We start from the raw sequence: 23,549 nt of genomic DNA, 5'->3' as shown, positions 1-23,549 counted from the left end.
TACTGGAGCATATGGCTAATAAGGTCCTTTTTTCTTTTCTTTTTTTTTTTAAGGTATGGCAGTGATGTTGATAGAACAAAAAATTGAATATTAGCTTAAAAAAAGGAAGGTTTTTGTTCATATAAAAACAGTTTACATGTGGCAAAACACATGTGTCTTGGTTTGTGAGGGCTGTGTTCCAGTCCCAAGCAAACGATCCAAGTATTTTGCTAATGTGTAACAATCAAACTATGCCCTTTTTCTCTCAGATGCCAAAGCCACTGATCATGAAAACAGTCAAAACACCACTTGCATATTAAATGGAATCTTATCTAGATAAAATTTCAAATAAAACAAAAGTAAAAAATGCCAAGCTATGTGAATAAATTTCCTTTTAGTTCAAATTTAATTAAGAGATTAAAAGGGAGATTTAAATGGATATTAAATCTAAGCAGAGTTTGCTCTTTAAAAATTCAGTTTAGTTATAATTTACGTTCACAAGCCAGATGTATCTAATTATATGGTGTTCATTCAAAGAATCATATTGATTTCTGCTTGTTCCAAATCAGTTTTAAATCAGTTTATTATTTGCCTAAAACTTAGACTGAGGCCACAAAGAATCTGGAATAGTCCTTGCAAGAGCTGGATTTCTTCTAGGAAAATATTAACTAAGACTATGCTGAACAAGTGCTGAAAAATCAATACCCAAAGAAATTTAAGAGTTCATCATTGATGGCACTCTGGGAGGGAAGATTTTCAGCACTTGCTTTCCCCAGTTTACGGTGCCATTTTTGTAACTAAAACATACTTTAGAAAACAGTAATTCAGGCTGGTCCAAGTGAGAGTGACTTGTCCACCAGAGCAGAAGCATCTTCTGCTTCTTCTTCCTTTACATCTACCATGCCAGTATAGGCATGTGGTGTCCACTTAGAGAAGATCCCAGTTATAGTTCACCTTTAAAATTTTTTTTCCTTTGGCTAGGAGAATTTTAACTTAAACTAGCTCTCTGATTTTTTTTTATATAAATATATAATAAATGAATTGTGGCTAAAAGTAAGCATTTCTCTCAAAAATAAGGCCTTGGATGATCTCTAATCTAGTTATGACAACTGAAAATTCCTTAACTCGATCATTTTTCCCTATATTAAGCAGGTTTACACTAGTGATCAATGTAGGCAAATTTCAGATATAAACTCTGCTTAGCATTTCAACATTACATTAAAATCTCAATATTGGACTTTTATTGATTGCTCTAAGTTCCAATAAAAACAAACAAAACACATAAAAATTTTAGCTGGAGCCTAGATGAGTTTATTTAGTAGAAGCATGTCTAACCTTTCAAGGATTTTATCCACTTTACAGGAAACTCTTACTTCAGCTCTTAGAATGCTTTAGCAACAATAATAACACAGTTTGCATTCTGAGGCCAGGCCAAACTGACTACCATTTCACAGGGTTATTGCAATACTTTCATGAACTATTTCAAGTATTCACTTTCAAAAAAAAAAAAAAATTCTGGATAACAAAATCTAAACAAGCCTTCTTAGTCTTATTGCTCAACATCTCATTTGCAGAAAGCTGAATTACTGGCACATAACTAAGATGATTTACTTGTTCAGGCAGATGGTCTGTCAGGGCTGTGCTACTGCAATTCTTCCTAAAGGCTGAGGACTTCACAATGTGTTTCCAAAATCTGAGGCTCAGTATGGACAATAGCCGATATCTTTGTCCACTCTAGAAAACAAATGGGACAAGAAAACAAATAAAGATTGCCATTGACTCTGCCACTCTTGGCACATAAGAATCTGGCACTTTGATCAGAAATCCCATGTAACAAACTTCCAAGTGTTGCACAAAGATGAAGTCTCATAAGAAATCCACCCACTCCCCTCTGTGCATCCCACATTCACCTCACTCGTGACATCTGTCAGTGACTGATTTAGATCACAGAGCATTTGCTGGTGGTTTTGACCAGTGCCACGAGGTGGCAACAGTACCCTGAGTCAAACAGAGCTGGTCTTCAGGACTGTGTTTTGCTCCAGTCTAGGGAACAGAGCAGGATCAGCAGCAAAGAGTGGTACAAATGTCAAGTGAGAGGCTTCACGTACAGCCTGGCAATAGCATTTCATATTGTAACTCACACAGAAAGGCTGAAATTGTGACTCTGCATGCCGGAATGGCAAGTCTGGAGAACTAAAGGCTTCTGAAGTGGTGGCCATCATCTGAAATCAGTCGTCAGAACATCAGGCAGTAGCAAAAAATATCTATCATTTTCTCCAACTCAAATGCCAGATATGTTTGAAAAAAAATATATCTAGATGATACTTACTAACACTGCAATACAGCAGACGTTACAGTGGTAACAGCTTGGCTCCATGAAGTTAAAACCACACTAAAATTTCAAGTGTCACTTCAAAGTATGGATACAACTGTGCTACTCATGATACTCACCCCTTGCTCTCCGCTTCTGCCTGCCACAACTTGCTTCAGCCCTGCTCTGCCTGCATGCTTTTCCTTTCCCTATCCTGCCATTGCACTTCCAGAAATGGGATAATTCTTTCTTCCTTCAGAGGGGAGGCATTGAGTTACTTATAACTCAACTTTCCAGCTACAGAGTCGGTGTCAGCCCTTCCTCATACCGAACACGCAGGATTCTTTTGCAGCCAGAGATAGTGGATAAATCAGGGGGACAATGGATCATTGAGGGGGACAGTGGATGAAACAGGGGCCTGGACTGGAGTAGGTCTCTTCTGTTTCAGGAATTCAAACAGGATAAGGGGGACTCTTCACTGTAGTCAGCTCAGTGAAGAAGTGGCCATGCCGAAAGCTCCTACATCCCCAACACGGTACAGATGGGGGGAAAGAGCAGTAGGGAGGACAGTGTGGGAAGGGAGAGATGAGTTCCAGCACTCATCAAGTCATTGGGAATCCTGATGGCCTCTGACCTGACATCTAGCTGTGATACCAGGTCTGACATCAGGAAGCCACAAATAGTAGTGATCTACTGTGCAGAATTAAAATGCCCACCATAAACAAGGAGTGCCATGGATAAAGACTGCACATACAACCTCAACTTGGCCAGCAAAACAATCCCAAGTATTAGGCTTTTATTCATGTTACTCCCAGGAGAAGTCAGTGTCTCATTAATTCTGTCAGAATTCAAAAGTTCAAAACATTTGTTTATTTTCTTCTAAAAACTAAGAGCAATTCAAATGGTGGAGAAAGGACGGTATACCTAAAATTAGATAATAGCTGCTGTCTCTGTACACTGTAAAACTGCAATTATCTCAGGACCACACCCCCCTCCAATATTTTTCTGCCAAATATTTTTTCTGCATGTCAATTAAAACCTCTAGAAGACATTTTTTAAAAAATGCAGGTAATTTATAGAAAGAGATGCAATAAGAAAAATTAGGATATTCTAGTTTAATCAGTGCTGGGTAGAGACAACTGCCTACCATGTTTTTAGATGTGTATGAAAGTAAAAGAAGTACTAAATCTATGTTTTCTACTTCCTGATTGCCTTAGAGCATTTAATCCTAAATGTATGTACAAATGCATTCACATTCCCCATCAAAACAGATGAAGCAGGAACTGCCACCACTTAAATACCACTTAACATTCCCATTACTCAAAACAACACTATCTAATCAATTAAGATTTTCCCCAAAATCTCGATCCATATTTTAAGCCAGTGCAGAGTTACCAAGTTTTTCATGTCTGTAACTGAAACTGAAAAAACCAAATCTCCATTCTTTAACAAATACCAGAAATTACATGCTTGTATTAACCGTGGAACCAAGAGAATGGCACCAGAAAACACATTAACTAAAAGCAATAAAACAGCATCTATTTAGCACAAAGCTCATAAATTCACTTGGCTACAGAGCTGTTTCATTCAAATTGGATTTTTATAACCAAACAGGCTTACTTGATCTCAGAACAGTTGACTGCATGTAGAGAACAGTAGCAAGTCTAGTTGATGAACCGAAAAGCAGAGCTGAAGTGTAGCATTATGAGGCCAGGTTACAAATATATTTGACTCAACGCTAATGCAATGTCTTCCCAAAACAGATTATTCCAACATCTAGATAACACAGCTTATTTTTAACATCAGGAAAAAGCCAGAAGGAACTCACCTGAGAGTAAACAGTGAACATGTTTGGGCAACATAATACTAAAGCCATCATGTTTCCCCATTTCCTGAGTGTTTGGTTTCACAATTCTCTGTCATTTTCACTCCAAAGTTTATACTGTAAATGCAGACTGACCTTCAAGCTTGTGACCAATCCTTGACAGCTCCTCAACAGTCACTGCACAGATAATCTAATTTCTTTGCAAAATTCCTATGGAACTTAAACACAGCAGACTCCATATCTGGAAATCTTTAAGTAAGTATATCAGTCTATCAAAGTGAATCAGGGATAGAGAAGAGAAAACATCTTTGCAAAAATCACAAGCATGACAAAAAAACTAAGGATAGTGTTGATCCTAATGACTGCAAGGAAAAAGTGAAAAATTCCAATTTATCATAGTGGGTTTCTGGTCTTTATTAAAATATTTATCATTAACAGGTGAAATACAAACACTTAATAGTGAATGAATAGGCAAATAAAGAAAAAACAACCTACTACACTAAAATATGCAAGTATCTAACACCAATAAAGAAATCTGTCTTAATATAAAACTTGGAGAAAAGGAATGTCAAAAACTTTTTAAGAAATTACTACTCAAAACTGAAATTTTGTGACAACTGATTTCTGACAAACACTGTTGTTTTGTCTGAAGAGTTGTGAACTTGATTTTCTTATTTCTCTAGCTTTTAAGAAGCATGCAAGTACACTCAAGGAGAAATGCTGCATTTTAAAGTCCTAAGGTATAACAAATGTCACTATCCCCTGCATGATTCTGGACAACAGAGACTCTACAGAGCTTTCACTGATGATGCAGTCATGCACACATGGAGCTCCTTCATGGTACCTCCTGTCTGTCTATTTCTTCCGGATCCTTTAAAATACAGAATCTATGAATATTTACCTTTTGAAGAGTGTTACACATTAATGCCATCTCCTTCTTCTAACTCCAGCTTTAAAATTCTTTGCAGAATTATAGATGTACTCAGACCAATGTGCACAACAAAAAACAGAAACCACTCATAGTTAATAACACTTGTGCAACAAAAATCTGAAAGAAAGTAATGTATTTGATGACCACAGAGATTTATGCTCATCTTATCTGATCTCCAACTCAAACCTAGTTATGGCTTTTCACCAACTGGTTTCTAAATGAATTCAAAATTGAACTGGATTACAAATGCTCGACCTTGACTGAGACTTGAAATAAGAACCCTTTTATTATCTTGAAGCTATTTCTAACCTCAGCATATAAAGAAAAACAAACCCCACAAATGACATTTAGTCCAAATTAATGCTTTAGCAACTTCCATGAACGGAAAGGCCTTGTTTCAGAGGTCCAGAATATGATTTTTTTTTGGAAACAGGCAGTACCTTTCCATGTGAAGTAGGACATCTCTCTCCAGAGAGAGGCTAGGACCTCATGCATGTCAATTTCTCCTACTGATGCCCAGGAAAGTCCTTACCTAACCTACTGGTGGCTGTGAATCCCATTTACGTTGTCCAGCTCTCTTCAAGGGTGCTGATGTCTGACGCAGAGCAGTGTGCTGAAATCCCCTTATCCATGCTGTGATGAGGCAGCAATTTCCACCCCCACCCCCGTATTTCTTACAGCAAAACCCTCTGGTATAAAGCAACAGATTTTTCCTTTGACATAGCACTGATTTCATAGGGTAAAAACAGAGTAACTACAAATATCTACTCTAAAACTCCCTCATGGGGAAGTTAATTATTCACAGATGGTTTATGCTAAAACTCAAACTAGACATAAATGTTATTTTGACTAAATAAGACAAATGAAACTGTACCTCAGCAGAACTAACAACCCCCAACAACTAAACAGTATATCTTTTTGCAGTGAACCGGAGACTAGCTCTATTGATCAAAGTGTCTGATATACCCTCAGGGAAAAAAAAAAAAAAGGTTAGCAACAGTCCAGGTAGTGACAAAACACATCAACAGTCAGCATCTGTGAAGGCACTCTTAAGGCTCTTGTTTAACTATATTTGTAATACCTGATATGTCATCAAAATGAAATATATATTTCTACTTTTATATACATTTTGGTGATTACAAAGTTTTGGGAACCAGTTTCATTACAAAAATTAAGTAATTTCTTTTTAGCCCAAAGGCTTGTTTTGAATATATTCAGCACCCTACCACAAGCCTGTGTCATCATTCTGGTCTGCATAAACCTTGATTTATTATAAAATAAGACAGCAGTATTAAACAACTGTCTCCCTGGTATACTGTTCAGAAAGAGTCCTAAGACATGCACACTTCATTCACAAAGCATAGTGCCTTCCAAATTTAACTCTGCTGTATTCCTAATTGTTTATGTTGGCAGTAACCAATACCACTCACATTATGACTAAGTACGACTGGAGATGCTGGGTCAGGAGAAGTGCTCCATCTCCTCCCTCTGGGAGGACTCAAATAGCTGGAACATGCTGCCGGATTCTTGGTCTCTTTACAGTCTTTGAATATTAGAATTAGTTGACAGCACTTGAGGCAGAAAGCCAGAGGACTATGAATAAGAATATGGAACATATCTGGAATTATCTGTAGTGATTAATAAACAGCCTTCGCATCTCCTTCAGACAAGTGCTCATTCATGTTCACCATCCTTGTCCCCCAAAAGAAACAGCAGACCACTCAAGGTTGCAACCTTGAAAGGCTCCTCTCCAAAAGATATCAATGCCTGATTAAGGTGCCCTGTGAAATGCTATCCCTGATCAAAGGAAAATACTAAGGAACTAATTTGACTAACCCTGTGTTTAAAACTGACAAGCACAATTCGTGGGGCTGAGAAACACACACATTAATGCATCTGAGACAGTCTAGTTGACATGGGGAAGCATTTGGTAAGGGAAGCTGTCCCAGCGTTCCCAGGATTCCTGACAGTTTTTTGAAGATGAGGCAGAAATGCTCAGTGAAAACTCATACCTCATTTCGTTTAGGTAGAACACATTGATATTCATTGCTTTAGACATCTGGCAGCAGCCTATTCCAATCTTTGTAGCATTCAGACACCAGAAGAAAGCCTCAGAGCCTTTGTCAGTCTTCAGACTTGTCACCATACATTTCAAGAGCTTTGGGAAAGGCCCCAAACTCTGGTAGCAGCACATGCTGGAGGTATATGCCACCTTTGACTGAGGTGGTAGGGTGAACACTATCTGAGACTGAGCGGGGAGGAAGGCATCCAGTTGCAGTGCTAGGAATCATTAGGCTCAGAAATAGAAAAGCCACTGCTCTTTAAAGCAAAAAAGAAAGGTAAGGCCTAGGAATTCTTATTTCAAGTTGTGGTATTTTGAGCTTTTGTCCTGGGCCTCTCACTAGCAGCCCAGATGTTCAACCAAACTGAGTTATGTTTTAAGACAACCTCCCAAAAGTCCCTACATAGGAAAAAGATCTCATACTTTTGTTTATATGATACATTATTGTTGTTGACTGTCAACATTAAAGCATGATAGCTGTTCATTCAGTGGGCAAATGCTAGACATCCCTCCACACTGCATGGAGCTGCTGTGCAGAAGTACACAAAAATGCTGTGCCTTAACCACCCAAGTGTACTACTAAGCTGAAGAGAATAGCTTCCATGTCATCTGAATCTGGATAGGTTGTTCCCCCCAAAAAGCCCTTGTCTAGCCTTGCAGCATTCAGAAAGAACTTAAAATTCTCAGAATGACTGCAATCACAGCTATCTTCAGGGATTGTTGATGCCTTGCATCATTTTATGTGGAATATGGCAGCTGATGGCATCACACACTCCACTATAGTTAGGCAGGATATCATAAATCTAAGATTTGATGTTCACGATTATACCACTGCAATGAAATGGAAAATGTACATTCTGTGTCCAAATGCATAACAGAGGAAGAAGAAGAACACACCACTTCTGGCAGGCGCCCAAAGACGTGGTGGTGAGATAGCTGGAGGTCAAGACAGGAAGAGTATCAGCAACAGCGCTGCTTCCTTTTCTGAATATATGGATGAGTACAAGTCGTCGTAATGTTAAGTAACAGAGGCAGAGTTTGCAGTTCTAGAGAAGGTGAAATTATGGTTTAGCTTCTTTCAGAGACAGGGAAGAAAATGAAGAGGAACACCTCAGTGGCAAAGCTCTATCCTCGCAGTTGTGATTCCAGCATCTCTTGTAGGGAAAATTCAAAGCAAGATGATCTTCTGGAAGAGTAATGGAATCAGCTTACTTCTCTGAGGAAAGGAAATTATTTTAAGCATTTAAGTCTAGTGAATACAAACTATTTCAATAGTTTATATTCAAATACTTGAATATAAAAATATTTCAATTTGTTGTGCTAACATTTGTTGTGTTTAGTAGCTTGGCAGTACAAACTTTAACACAAGCATATGCAGATTTCTGTCAAAAGAGCAGAGTAAAGCTATCTTCTTCACAGTCAATAGTACCAGGCAAGTGAGTTCAAGATGGATAAAGAAAACACCAAGTTAAGCAGTAAAACCATGTGAAATCTGTGCTTTCCAAGAATTTCATTTAGGTAGAACACGTTGATATTCATTGCTTTAGACATCTGGCAGCAGCCTATTCCATTCTTTGTAGCATTCAGACACCAGAAGAAGCCTCAGAGCCTTTGTCAGTCTTCAGGCTTGTCACCATACATTTCAAGAGCTTTGGGAAAGGCCCCAAACTCTGGTAGCAGCACATGCTGGAGGTATATGCCACCTTTGACTGAGGTGGTAGGGTGAACACTATTTGAGAAATCACTGAACTGCAGCAGATGAAGAACAAAGCATGGTTACATGCTTTCATGTCCCTGTATAAGAGGAAGCATCTTGAGGTTGTATGAGTACAAATAAACTAAAATTTAAAGAAATGAGCTTTAAAGTACTAAAGGAATAAACTTCAAACTATTAAAAGAAATAATTTATGTTTTAAACTATTTTTGAAGCAGAGTGAGGCTGACACACATGATCATACATACAAGGAAATCACCAGAAAGGTGATTTCTGAATTCTCTGAATGCCACCTGAATTAATCTTACTTGCTCTGAAAGGAGCTGGAGAAATTAGCTATCAGTAAGCATCTATCTGACACTGGAGAAAAAAAAATGCCAGGGGGTAGATTCCTCTGCAGTTTCCTTACTCTACCTTTGAACCTCAGAACATATTAAGCTCTTAATTAAGAAAAAGATATGTTCTTTACAGTACTAGAAACCTCCCAGTTCATGCACTGCTGCAAACTTGAAGGTCTGGCTAGGTGACAGAAAAATTAAGGATACCAGTGAAGCATATGCCTTAGCAACTTTTGCTGCTATGAACTTACACTCTTCTAAAAACATAGCTAGAAGTTTTCCTCACTCTAAACATTAATCACTTGTGAACATAAAGAGGAGATCTACCAGACCAGACCAAAGGTAAGTTTGCCTTCAACAGCAGCCAAAAGCAGGAAGAGCACAAGACATCTAAAAGGTACCACAACCAGTCACCATCCTGACCACCTGCAGTTCAGGATCCATCAGAGGCAGAGATGGCAAGGCTGGTAGGTAGTTACATGGAAAACAAAGGAATTTCAGAAAGCAATTGAGTTAATAAATAAAGAAAAACATAACAGGAAGGATTAGGAACATATTTAAAAGTTCATAAATCTGTAGCTTGGGAAACCCATCTCATAACTCATTAGGTTAAAGCTCTTAGCTCGTATAATTTGTAAACAGCAGAGGACACCACCATATTGATCACTAAGAATTATGACAGCATTTACTTAAAGGATTTACATGGAAACTACTTACATACTGAAACATCTGTGCAACTTTTTTGTGTTTTAAAGTTATAAATGCATTATTTATTATTTGCTGGATCCAGTCCCAGTACCAACCTATCTACACTTCTTAAATATTACAATATTAGACAAAATTTATTCTAAGTCTTTAAGGACTAGCATTTAAAAATTGTTTTAATTTACAGCAATTAAGGGTCCTAAAAATAGGAGTTACCTGTTTATACTGTAAAAGTAAACCTGAAATTAGAACAAAAGTCATATTAATTTATAAGACATTTGAAATATCTACTTTTGTTCATTTATGTCAATGAAAAAAAAATCCCTAAACAATGTACTCTTCACCTTGAAGAAGTCGGAAAAAATCCTGAACAGTAAAATCATACATCTACAGCTACCAAGTCTTCACTACTCTGCTTCAGCAGATAATTAAATACAACTGTAACAGGGAAGCAACTAGCAGCAGCTTTGCTTCTCTGTATGGTCTTGTTTTGTTCAAGTATCTCTGTCACAACTAATATTACTTCAAGTGGTCTTCCATACTGTGGATTTTAGGGAACGAGAGAAGAATTGCAGCAAATAACACAGTCTAACCAGTTCAAGAACTAATATAATTTTAACTTTCTCATGTATTTTGAAAACAAGACTGCAGATCAGGATTAAAGTTTTCCTCCCTTAGTTCAAGTATTTTGAACAATCTCAGTCCTTCCTTCACATGCACTGATTTGCCATTTGCTACACAAAAACAACTAAACAACTGCTAAGGAAGCGTAGTTTTAGAACTCTGTATGTTTGCTAGTATAAACATAAAAATATTTTGACATGCATATGTATGTCAGCTACACATTGTTTACTAAGATGTTTAGACAGCAAAGGGCTTTTTTAGAACACAATATCCACATGTGGATTGCAGATGGCACATAGGCCCTTCTCATATACATCCAGCAAATCAACCCTGACACTGCTGATACTGAGAGGCAGATATTTCTAAGAGCCAACTACAAAATTAAATCATTAGACATAGCCAAAAAAAAGGTTATGATTAATGAAAAAAAAAACCAGTGTCTGGCATCTTCTATTTTCCTTTTATCCATTGTACTTAAGCATTCCTGGGTCAAATGCCCCTGCATTTCAAGGTAAATCTCTTACTTTACTGTGACAAGTGGCATTAATAAATGCCAAACACTACTGTGGCACAACATACACCTTTCGGATCATAAGCCTTACTCAAAGGGAGTTTTTTTCAGGTGTACCAGTTAATACTTGAGAAACAAAGCCAACCTGTATCAAGCACTGAATGTTCCAATAAAAAAAAAAAGAAAAAACTGGCTTAAAGAGGATCAAACACTCTTCCTAAAAATATTTCAGAATCCAAAAATTGTACAAAATTTCCCAAAAAATTCTCATACACAGATGATGATTATACTGATTTAAGGTTGAATACATTATATCTGTAATTTAGGAAAACTTCAAAATATCAAACAACAAAGGGGAATGGAAAAAGGAAAAAAGAGACCTGACCAACTACTACTGCCTCTTGGTTTACAGCAGTGTTCCTGGTTATGCCATGCTTTTTAAAGAGAAGTTAAAGAAACTGAAACATTATTCAGAAATGGTTATCTCAAAAGTAGGTCATGTGAAAACAAGCTATTATCTTTCCCAATTCAGACTTATTATATGGAAAGCTACTAGTGAACAATTAGTGACTATTAATGCCTAGTTAGACAGTGGTCTTGCTAAAGGAAAAATGGTAACAGGAAGTACTGGGAGGGTATCAGACTAAAAGAAGCCTTCTTCTACAGTTTAGGTAAACTTAAATCTTGCAACATATTTAACCTCAACTTCAGTAATATAACTTGGCTCAAAAGGATGTGAGCGTTTGCACCATGGCTCCCACAAAGCTGAAAGACTTCCCTAACACAGAAAGACAAAACACAAGTCCCTCTGAGGAGGACTGGTTTCAGTGAAGTGGGATACAGACCAGTATATCTAAGTGCAAAGTCAGACTGAGAGACTTCCAAGAACACAAATTTTTAAGCAGTGCCTCCAACTGAAGAGGTTGCACAATTCCCAACCTCAGTTACACTCACTCTGTCTTCTCCTTTCACCCAGCCTGAGAGCTCCCTGTGGGAGCAAAAGCATGTTTAGCTGTACAACACACCATGACTGAAGAACTGATTCACAGAAAAAGATTGCCGAGGGAAAAATAAAAAAAGGCTAATTGATCTCATAATTGAGTTCGTCAGTCTGATGAACATGAATGTTTTTGCTGACACAAGGAAGGAAATAATACAACCATTGGAGCAGGACTGCATGACATTTTTGGCAGCCAAAGATGTGTGTGAAATTAGTGCTTACTGACTTGAATCCTTCAGCAAAGAGAGGATATCATCAACTGGAAGCAAAAGGAAAAGGTACTGTGCCACAAGATCATGCCAAACCAACCAATCTGTTACAGCTCCAAAAAAGATAAGACAACAATGGTGAGACACACAAGACACTCATCTGCATACAAAGGATGATACGGACATTTGGTATGTGACTAAACAATAAAGCACAGTTTCAGCTCTTCTGTAGAGACTCACCAAAGTTACAAACTGTGTGGGCTTAAGCATGCCTTATTTCTTATCCTGTACCCAGTCATGCAAGTATCACAATACTCTAACCAATAAGAGACCACACAGGTAAAAAAATTGCTCCAGTCATCTCTTTTCTGTTCTGAGGTTGAAAATTTATTAGCTCACAGTATTTCCTTCAGTTATGCAGCCCTTGACTGCAGCTATCAGTCCAGAGCTGTATCTGTCATGCATAACCCTTTGCGGCTTGATTGCACAGAGACTCCTGCATTTGAAGTAACACTCGTACAACATACTTTTTGAAAAATTCTACTGCTGCATACCCTAATTCTCAGTTCAAATTTCCATTACATTCAGTGAAGCATTAAGCATTCTCAGTAAGCAAGGGACATTATCTGCCCTCAATAGCTTTTCCTAGGTGTACTGCATTTGTTACTTTCTACTGATACTGAGCCCAACTTTCATTTTGACCATCTCAAGACCTAAATTCAGGCCTGCCATGACAATGTCCTTAGCTTGGATATCATTGCATCATACCTGCCTGTCAGCATTGGTGACTGATCCCATTTTTCATCAACCCCTACTTTCATTGCATGGCACGCAGTTCTCATGGTGGAGGTGGGCAAGAAGATAACACCAGAACCACTCCCCACAATATCCTGGGTGATGTGCCAGCACGATACTCACCCCACAGGTTTCCTTTGAGGCTCACATATCCACAATCTCCATACCTACTGATGCTTGAAATGCTGTATTTTTCAGTATAAACAACCATCATCGAGCTTCTCTCCTGCTGACAGGGTATTTATCTTATTAAATTAGGCCCTCCTCATCCTCAAGCCAACTTTAGATGAGCAGCTACCTCAGCAATGCGTGCTGAGAACAAACACTATTTAACTATTAACCTTCACTATTTAACCTTCACTTGAAATAAGGATAACTTCACATGTTCACAAGTTTTCCACCATTTCCACCAGCTCAAATGGATGTATCCTGACTATGTTTGCTAAGGAATAGGTCTGTACTCTTTCTCATTTGCAGAAAGTGAAGGAATCAAATATGCTGCATCTCCTTTTGCTTCAGTTACCACTTTACAGCCTTAACTATGCACCAGGACCTCACCAGGTTTACCCAGGACCTCACAGCCCCATATGCCCTTGGGCTCCAAAAGCGGCTGCGACACCATCACACACACTGCTCAGAGCAGCTGTCACAGCTAAGCATGAAGAAAAACATGTCTTGTCACATGTTTGCTAATATGTGCATAAGAATCTGACAGTAATGCAGCCATACGAGCCTGCATGTTGATGATTAGTGTTAGAATCCTAGAATCATTCACCTTGTAAAAAGATCATTGAGTCCAACTGTCTTCTAAGCTGTAACAGAAATGCTGCCACAATGCAACAACAGTTAATGCCAAGTATACGTATGTATGCCTGTGGCAGCACAAAAACGCTTAGAGGGGTCGATCTCTGTCACTCCAATAAAAACAGGAGAGAAAAATCATGAGCAGTGATTCCAGCACAGACAGAACTTCACCTAGAGATGTTATTTATGACAGATGTGTATGTATGTATGCAAACAAAAGCATGTTCTTACCTACATTGCTCAGGAGAGCAGGATTCAAACCACAGGAATCACAAAGTCAAGGGGAGGCAGTGCACAGTATGCAGTAGCAGGCAAAAGAGTTTTGACATATTTACTCTTTCAACAAGCACGCTAATTACAGAAGACCTCAGTCTATAAAAATATCCAGGGTCTGAACAGCAGGTCATAGAAAGAACTAATTCAGCTCATGATATGAAAACAAGGGAGAACAGACCAGCCACAAAAGACAAGTAATCATCAGAAGCCTCCAACACTAGAGCAATCCTTCATCCATCTCTGTAAATAGTGAAAATGCCTGTGCAGAATTAAAATTATGTTTGATCACAATGTGAGATGCAGCTGCTTGCCACAGGGCCACCTGGAGCCTGTGATTCAGAAGGCAGGCTTCTTCCAGCTATCTCTTCCTAAAACACCATCACCATCAGCCTAATGAGACTGGTATAAGTTTCTACAAGGCCAGGACTAAAGCAATAAACCTTTCTTATAAACCTTATAAAAAAGAATTAGTCTTAATTATTAATGGCAAAAATTCTGCCAAGTGTCACTAATTTCAAACTAGCAGCTTATATAAACATTAGGAAAAAACATTTAGTTTGCATCCCAAGGTAATAAGTGATAAAACATCAGAAAATACTTTCTATGAGTCAAAGTGAATAGCATTCAATATTAATTGAAGAACAGCAGTGAAATTTATGTCCGAAACATAGTACTATTTTTTTAAAATTGTACAACCAGCAGAACTACAAAAATTAACCATAATTAGTTTGATTCTGATGAGCTTGATATTATGAATATCACTTTTTAAGTTAAATTTCTTTAAACCCATATACCTACTGAAAAAGAAGGAATCAACATTTAGTAAAGTTGTAAATCCTTCTCTACTTCTGCCGTGCTAAAAATTATTTTAACAGACATTTAGGCTTTTTCCTAAAAGCAGCTTGAGAAGTGAGGGTTTTTTTAAAGTCCCTATTTGAAAAACAATGGAAGAGAAGAATCTGAGTGTAAGTAGCTGATGACTGCAACATGAGAGCTCATTTCAGTCTATGACTGGAAAATCTCATGCTGGTTTTAATATGCATCATCTGAAACAGTCTCTTAACAGTTCCAGATTCTTGGCTTCAAACTCTCCAATAAGGAAAACACTATCAGTCACCAAGGGATTGGTCTCCCTGCACAGTCTCTACAACAAATATATTCATTATTTTCCAAGAGGGCAAACAGCTGCACTTCCTGGAATGTGCTGTAACTAGTCATCTTTACCTCCAGGTAATGTTAGCAAAGCTCAATGCATTTGAAATAAAAAAAAGACTTTATCCAAAGGACTCTGTAAAATTTCCTTATTATATGGCTATTGACAAGGTACACTTCCTTAGGGTTATCCGGTGCTAGATCATAGAATCATAGAATCAACAGGGTTGGAAAAGACCTCAGAGATCATCAAGTACAACAACCACTGTGGTTACAAGGAGGTGCTTTAATTGCTCCTCTTAGTTACTGTTAAAATTTCATTCTAGGCTACACAAGTAACTTGTCAGCAGGGTTACAAATTTCCATAATTTTACCTCTGAAAAACAGGTTCTCAATCTACATGTGCTACCCAAGCAAATGTGTAAGGGTTGAAAGCATTCACTTCCCATGGCTGACAAACAAAACAGGGGTTCTCACAAAACAGGAGAGGTGCATTTCCTTTACAGGTAAACAGAATTGTAAGAAAAAAACACCCCACACCCAAAAGCCTGGTTACCCTGAAACAGGTAGTCCCCTGCACTAAACTATTCTTCTTCTAAATGATCTCAACAGATGACACATTTCTACTTAAAGCATCTAGAAGTCTGATGTAAATTTAATTTTTTTTCACAAGTTCCTAAAAACTTACATTATACCAGAAGGATCTAGAAGTTTCATAGCTGAACATTAAATGAATTAAGACTTATGCAACCTCCATTTTCTTTCGCATTAGCTAAGAACATCTCTTTTGGGAAATGAGACTCTATTTCAGTTGCATGTCATTCTAAATGGGAAAATCACAAATACAATATTCTTTGAAATGTCTTACACCAGTGGGATGTTGTCAAAGCCATTAAGGCTATCACCTGGCACAGCCACATGACTGTTTTCACTGTTCTCACCTTATCTGTTTTTCCTAGAGGATTAAGGCCATGCATTGGTTTTCATAATATTAGGCAAACTTTTCCTGAAAAGAATATAGGCTGGTAGGATTTAAAGCAGAATAGCTTGTGACTTTCATTACAGGGCCTTTCTGGAACCACCTATTGCCCATCTGTGATATTCTAACTGCACAGACTAATTACCAAGGTGGGAACTGCAAATATGGTCAAGTGTATGCAAGAGAATCTAAAAAAAAAAAAATAGGGAAATTTGGACATAAAGCTGGGAGGGTGTGCTTGCAGCCCAGAAAGGCAACTGCATCCTGGGCTGCACCAAAAGCAGCACGGCCAGCAGGTCAAGGGAGGTGATTCTCCCCCTCTACTCCACTCCTAATGAGATCCCACCTGGTGTAATGCATCCAGCCCTGAGGTCCCCAACACAAGGAGGACATGGACATGCTGGAGTGAGTCTAGAGGAGGCCACAAAGATGATCCAGAGACTGGAGCGCCTCTCCTATGAAGACAGGCTAATAGCTGGGGTTGAAAAGGATCTGGGGCAAACTTTTTCCAGCCTTTCAATACTGAGAGAGGACTTAAAAGACAGATTGTGAAAGACTTTTTATTAGAGCCTGTAGCAACCAGACACGGTAAAATGGCTTTAAACTGAAAGAGGGTAGCTTTATATTAGATATCATGGCTGGGCTTCGCAAACAAAGATTTGGGAAGGCTCTACCCACGTTTGTTACAAGCGCACTGGTGGCTAAAAAGGCCAATATGAGATAGGCATGACTGGTTGCAAAAGGCACAGCAGAAAGACTCCTTAGATGGTAAATTCTGCAAAGTGCGATTCTTTCTGCGTTGTCTTTTCTCCTCGAGAGTGATCCTGCGTGCTTTCTCAAAGGAAGCAGCAGCGCTATAGATGGTGTGTCTCCAGACCTCCCGGTTGGAGGCCAGAGTAGACCAGTTATGTTGATCAATATGGCCAAGGCTGAGATGTTGTTTCAGGGAGTCCTTGTATCTTCTCTTTGGGGCTCCTCTCATGTGGCAGCCGGTGGCAAGTTCACCATAAAGCAAGATCTTAGGGAGGTGGTGGTCCTTCATCCTGGAGACGTGCCCTGCCCAGCTCAGCTGTGTTGTCAGCAACATGGCCTCAATGCTTGTGACTGCTGCTTGTTCTAGAACAGATGTATTGGTCACATAATCTGACCAGTGGATGTTTAGGACTGTACGAAGGCAGCATTGATGGAAGCATTCTAGGAGTCACAGGTGGTGGCAGTAGATGACCCATGATTCAGATCCGTATAAGAGAGTAGACAGCACAATGTCTCTGTAAACATTGATCTTTGTACTTTTCTTCAGGTGTTTATTTCACCAAACTCTTTTAAGAAGCTTTCTGAAGGCACTGTATGCCTTTGCTAACCTGTTGTCTGTGTCTATCTCTATATCTATATATTAGATATAAGGAAGAAATATTTTACCATAAGGGTGAGGACCTGGAACAGGTTGCCTGGGGAAGCACAGGCTGCCCCAACCCTTTGAACATCCAAGTGTTCAAAGCCAGGCTGGATGAGGCTTTGAGCAATACCATCCAGTGAAAGATGTCCCTGCCAACGATAGGGGCCAGGGTTAGACCTAGGCTATCTTAGAAGGTCCCTCCTAACATAGGCCATACTGTGATTCTGAAAAAATGGGAGCACACAGTTAAGGAAATAAATAGAATGCTAGCATGCTGGAATTATCTCTATACTAGGCATTTTCCAAGTAAATACAGGGACAAAGTCTGCTTAAAAACATATGTCAAGAGCCATGAATGAAAATGCAGGTCTGAACATCCTGAGTTCTTTCTTGAGTCCTATACATTGAAGGAGCAAGGAAAAAATTAGATTTTGAGAAGAAATCTAACTTGTGGTCCTAAGTACTGAAAAGCTTTAATTATAGTAGTTTCTGTATGTTATTAAGGCAGAAGAGAACACTGTTCAGACATACTACACTTACTTCATGCATATGTAACTACATGCAGCTGTTACAGAGAAATTTAGAGAAACCTGTCTGAATTTGGCACTCTGTAAAAAAATCCAAAAAGACCCAAAAAACCCAAACAAACAAACAAAAAACAAAACAAAAACCCCAACACCCCCCCAAAAAAACCAAAACCAAAACAAAAAACCACAAAAAAAAAAAAAACCAAAACAAAAACCCAACAAAAACCCAAACAAACAAACAAATAACAAAACCAACAACAAAAAAACCCCAAACCAACCTACAAACAAACAAACAAAAGACAAAAACAAAAAAAAAAGAGATCTGAATCATGGGTAGAAAAATAACTTTTAAAGCACATTGCATTTAATGAATCAAATCAATAAATAAACATTACAATCAGATGTCTGAGAAACATTTCTGTGCAAATTATCTCCTAAACTGTGTATAAAAATTGATGTGTTATGTAAGAAAATTATCTTAAATTATACTAATGGTCAAATGCTACCAGTTACTGAAAGCTCTTCATCTAAATTATTGCAAAACACAATAGAAATCAAGCACTTCTATTTGACAGTGTGGAAGGAAGTTTTATCCAAATAGAAAAATCTTAACTGTTCCACTCACATAAAGCAAAACAAGCTTAGAACTTTACAGTGAAAGGTTTTCTCCAACAGACTCTTTTCACCTCAGTTTAGACTTGTTCAAAACAGACAACACTTCAACATCTCTAAGATATTTACCCTGGATCGCACAAACAGCTTTATAGCCACCAGTACTAATTCACTTACACACCTCTACTGTCAATAAAAGGTTTTGTGTACTCAAAGAGGAACCTTCAGTAACTTTACTTACTAGGACATCTTGGGCTGCGTTTATATTACACTACTCAAATATCTCCAAGGGTTTTTGGGAGAAGAAGAGCATGAGAAAGAAGAATTTAGTAAACGTCCTGTATAGAAGGATCACACAAACAAAAGGCACTGCAAAATCTGCTAGTCAGACTAAATATTCATATGTATATATGTACATGTACATATATACATATGAGGTACTATAAGAAGAGATGGGTGTAAAACTAATCTGTTGACTTCCTTTAGAGCACTGAAAAAAAGACAGTACTAAGGAGGTAGGCAAATTACTGCCTGAAGTCTTTCCATAGTTTTTGAATTTCATCTTCTTATTTCACTAGCCTATGTCAGAAGAACTTCATTAGTTTATCTTCCCATTTTCTCTCAGCTGTTAAGCTGCAATGCAAAAATATCATGCTCTAACACTTTTCCTAAACCACATGGATTTGTAAACCACCCAGGATTCCCATTTTAAGTAACAGAACTACTCCATCAATGTCTACTTATAGATAAAAACTAAATTATGCATAAATACCACAACTTGAAATAATTTTAAGGGAGAAAAAGCAGAGGGTCTCATTTTAAAGCACTTCACTGACTTACGTTCCCTCAAAGAAATCTTGCATTGAAATTTTCAAAATCTAGATACAAAACAGGAGTTAGTTTTGCTATAAGCTGCCACACATTGAGTATTACAAAATAACTGCTGCACAATAAATGTGTTTGTACAGACAGCTATTTCCTATTTCAAACATTACTCTATCCAGCCAAAGTCTTCAGATACAGTAGCATAACTCTACCACACAATCACCCAGTGCTGTGCTCTGCTGTAGGCTTTGAGGGTCCCAAAAGTTGGTACTATCAGGAGCTGTGGGAGCCCATCGCAGACATACCTCAGTGTTCTCCCTCATCACCCACCATGTGATAACCTTTCATATGGGTACCTTAAACATTACATCTCCTAAAACTGTCATCAGACAAAACTGATACTCCAGCTCTCAAGCAGACTATACACAGATACAACTTTTGTATGTCAGGTTCTAAGAGCTAGTTATTCTACCACCATGCTATTTGGACAGACATAGCAATGGATGTACCAGCCAGACAAACACCATCAGTTTTTTTCTTTGTGAGTTATTTGTTTCTCAGACAGATTCATTTAGGCAATCTGATCTTTAGCTGCTCATGAAGGACTGTGATGTTAAACTAAGGTGACCAGTACTGTTGAGTTGAACAAGTTTTCAAAGATGCTCTGAGGTCACTCAGAAAAAACAGCAGATAATGTCGCAGTGTGCTTTTTAACTGTAAAGTTAGGTAGGATCCAACAGTTATCTGTATGTTTTATTTTGCAGAAAGTTACTGTTCTCCTAGTACTTTCTTTCAATAAAAGGGGTTGAGAGTGGGATCGGGGCTCTCCAAAACACAAGATTTCCCCAGCTCTGACTATAAAGGACTTCTGCCAGCAGGACTCAAAGCTTTCTGCAAGCAGCACTTGCTTCAGAGCTTGAAAATCATAATTACAACGTGGTCTTGTTTAAGGTATAAACAAGCTTAAGGCATGTTATTTTCAGGGTTACATTGCAGCACCACTAAGCAACTGAACAAATTGCCTCCAAATTAGTCAAGCACAATAGCATTGCCCTTGAGGGAACTTCAGCTGAATTTGCCTGAGCAGAAGAAATTAAGCAATGGTCACCAGTCTTCATGCTGTCTGTGTTACATAATTGACAAACTGTTTATTTCCCTCAGTTGTCCAGCACAATGTAAGATTTGTACTTTGTCACCCACAGGAGACACGAACACCCCTGCCTGATACCACAGCATTACTGAAGGTGGGTGGTTTCTCCAGGCATGATCAATAACTACAACCTCATGACACATGTGAGGGCTTTCCAAGGCACTTTGTGTGATGTGCCTGCCCCCCTGCAGGCCACCGCCAACAGCTGTGGCACATCAGATGCTTCTACTCCACACATCCCTGTTGTCTGAGGCACCACACCAGCTACTGACGTTCAGAGAGAGAAGTGTCCCAGCTGTGAGCTTCATTTAATGGTACAAAGGGGTCAGACAGCTTTTCTTGATGCGAGTGCAGGCTCTAAAGCCAACAAGCCTCCAGTGCCTTTTTACTGTAGTGTTTTCAGCCCATATGCACCCCAAAGAGAATAATATCCATAACACCTGTAGTTCACTGATTCCACCACTTTTGCGTAACAAGCCCTTGGTTCACAGAGCACAGAAAAAAATCTGCATGATCAGATAGTTTTAGACTGTCATGTTGGGTATCTAAACCATGAAGAAGCTTCAAAAAAGAACTCTCTTCTGCCTGGTATTGTTACATGTTTTATTAGCTTTAGTGTACTTCATTATGTTGTTATCCAGTTCTTCATATTAAGAAAAAATAAAGCCTTAAACATACATGGATTTTTTTCTTTTCAGTCTTTTGGTTTTCATCTCAAGAAGTTCATTTAAGCTTCTCAAGGTTATCCTTATCTTTATTCCAGTATTTGAGCAAGTTCTGAATTTACTCCTCCTAGCTAATTATTTAATTATTGCTTTGCCTATCTGTTAATTGCCATTCTTCTCCATCAATGTATGACACAGAACACCAACTTTCAGATTTGTGCTGTAGCTACTAATTTATTAAACTACGTATTTTTAAGACAAAAAAAGATGAAATATGTCTCAACTGCATTTTTAGCTGTGGACTCCTGTACTTGTTTGCTCACATACAGTTGTAAAACTGATAGTTGAATGCTGCATGATGCATTTAAGCTTGGCTAGTAGCGAGGCCTGTTTTCCTACAGTGTTAAAATTCAATTTCAAAATCCACTGTAACAATACACTCTCCTTCCCCAAACTCAGTCATGTACAAAAAAACCTCTTGTGCTTCGGCAGAAAATAGGCATGGTTTTGTGACATGGTTTCCTGTGTACAGAACAGCAGCACATAGTCTGGTTTTAGGCCCTTGCAGGTTTTATAAGTCTCAAATGCTGACTCCCCACAAGGTGGACTCACTCTGAAAATATTGTCAATTCTATGATCACTGAAATAAAATACCTGACTTGATATGTAGAACTGGGTACTTCTTGTAAAGCAGAATCTTTACACAAATGTGGGGTTTACACTGACCTCACGTTCAGTATTCCTCCTTATATATTCCCCAGTTATCCTCCTGGTATTAACAACAAAATTCACATTTCAAGTGACTTTAAACTATCCACCTGCATATTCAAAACCACTTGTACAGCAAATACTGCTGGCAAACCTGCACAAAAGCGTTCGGTCGCAATCAGCATACTTTCTGCATCACTGAACAGTGTGGTGTTTTGCAGACCAATACAACACAAACTCATAGCTTGGATTACACAGCTTTTTCTACAATTCAAACGTTAATCACATTTCCACTATTATTCAATGCTACAAGTAACTTCTAATGAATATTATAAGCACAAAGCAACCCAGATTTTAAAACGACTTCTTCTTTAACATGACAGTAATCTAATACACTGAACAAACTAATACTACAACAAACATTTTAATGGAGAACCAATTAAGTGGGTACACCTGGAAGTAATCAATTGAATTCACATAACATAGCAGATAAGACCTTGATATATAATTCATGGCAATGCAAAAGTGTACAAACTATTGCTAGAATGAGCTCTTTAAATAAGAAACAATTCCACTTCTCAATATGTTGTCAAGTGCTGGAGGAAAAAAAAATCTGGTAGCTAAAAAAAAAATCAAGATTCCCACTGCACTGCTTATAACAGATCTGTATTATTTCATTATGTCACCAGAGAGGAGGCTAAAGCATTCTGTCATTTATACACGATAACTTTAAATACTACTCAATGATACAAGAAAATAAAACTGCAGTCAAACAGAGAAAGACCATTAGCTTCTGCTCAGTGTGTTTAAATTATTCTGAAACTGCTGGAAATCACAGGAAGATAGAAGCATTGAATGTTATGGCATTGGAAGGGATCTTAAAGATCACCTAGCCCCAGCCTCCCACTAGGGACACATCCCACCAGACCAGGTTGCTCAAGACCTCGAAAACTGCCAGGGTTGGGGCATCCACAACCTCCCTGGGCAACCTGCTCCAGTGTCTCACCACCCTCACAGTAAAGAATTTCTTCCTAATATCTAAATTAAATTTACTGTCTTTCAATTTGTACCCATTTCTTCTTGTCCTATCACTACAGTTCCTGACGAACAGTCCTTCTCCAGCTTCCCTGTAGGCTCTCTTCAGATACTGGAAGGTTACTATGAGGTCTCTATGCAATCTTCTCTTCTTCAGGCTGAACAGCCCCAACTCTCTCAGCCTGTCTTTGTACAAAAGGGGCTCCAATCCCCTTATTAACCTTGTGGCCTCCTCTGGACTTGATCCTATAGTTCCATTTCAGTCTTACGTTGGGGAGACCAGAACTGGATACAGTACTCCAGGTGGGGTCCCACAAGAGCCGAGAAGAGGGGCAGAATCACCTCCCTTGCCCTGCTGGCCACGCTCCTTTTGATGCAGCCCAGGACACGGTTGGTTTCATGGGCTGTGAGCACAC

General features: G+C 38.5%; 1 protein-coding gene across 3 annotated transcripts in view; it reads right to left on the bottom strand.

Moving 5' to 3' along the window:
- Positions 1-23,549, bottom strand: part of TNFAIP8 (TNF alpha induced protein 8) — a 60,635-nt gene that overhangs the window by 29,017 nt on the left and 8,069 nt on the right. The window contains exons 1-2 of one of the 3 annotated variants that reach the window (XM_017807392.1): positions 3,911-3,979; positions 1,591-1,713 (exon numbers count right to left, since the gene is read on the bottom strand). In XM_017807392.1, the coding sequence (XP_017662881.1) occupies position 1,591 (1 nt within the window). In that variant the 5' untranslated portion in view covers positions 1,592-1,713; positions 3,911-3,979. Of the gene's footprint in view, positions 1-1,590; positions 1,714-3,910; positions 3,980-23,549 lie in introns of those variants that run through there. The other 2 variants (XM_017807393.1, XM_017807391.1) reach the window with 2 other exon arrangements.

Source organism: Lepidothrix coronata, unplaced genomic scaffold (assembly GCF_001604755.1).
Source record: "Lepidothrix coronata isolate B3197 unplaced genomic scaffold, Lepidothrix_coronata-1.0 Scaffold18, whole genome shotgun sequence".
Taxonomy (NCBI): domain Eukaryota; kingdom Metazoa; phylum Chordata; class Aves; order Passeriformes; family Pipridae; genus Lepidothrix; species Lepidothrix coronata.
This window is presented reverse-complemented; position numbering and strand designations above follow the sequence as displayed.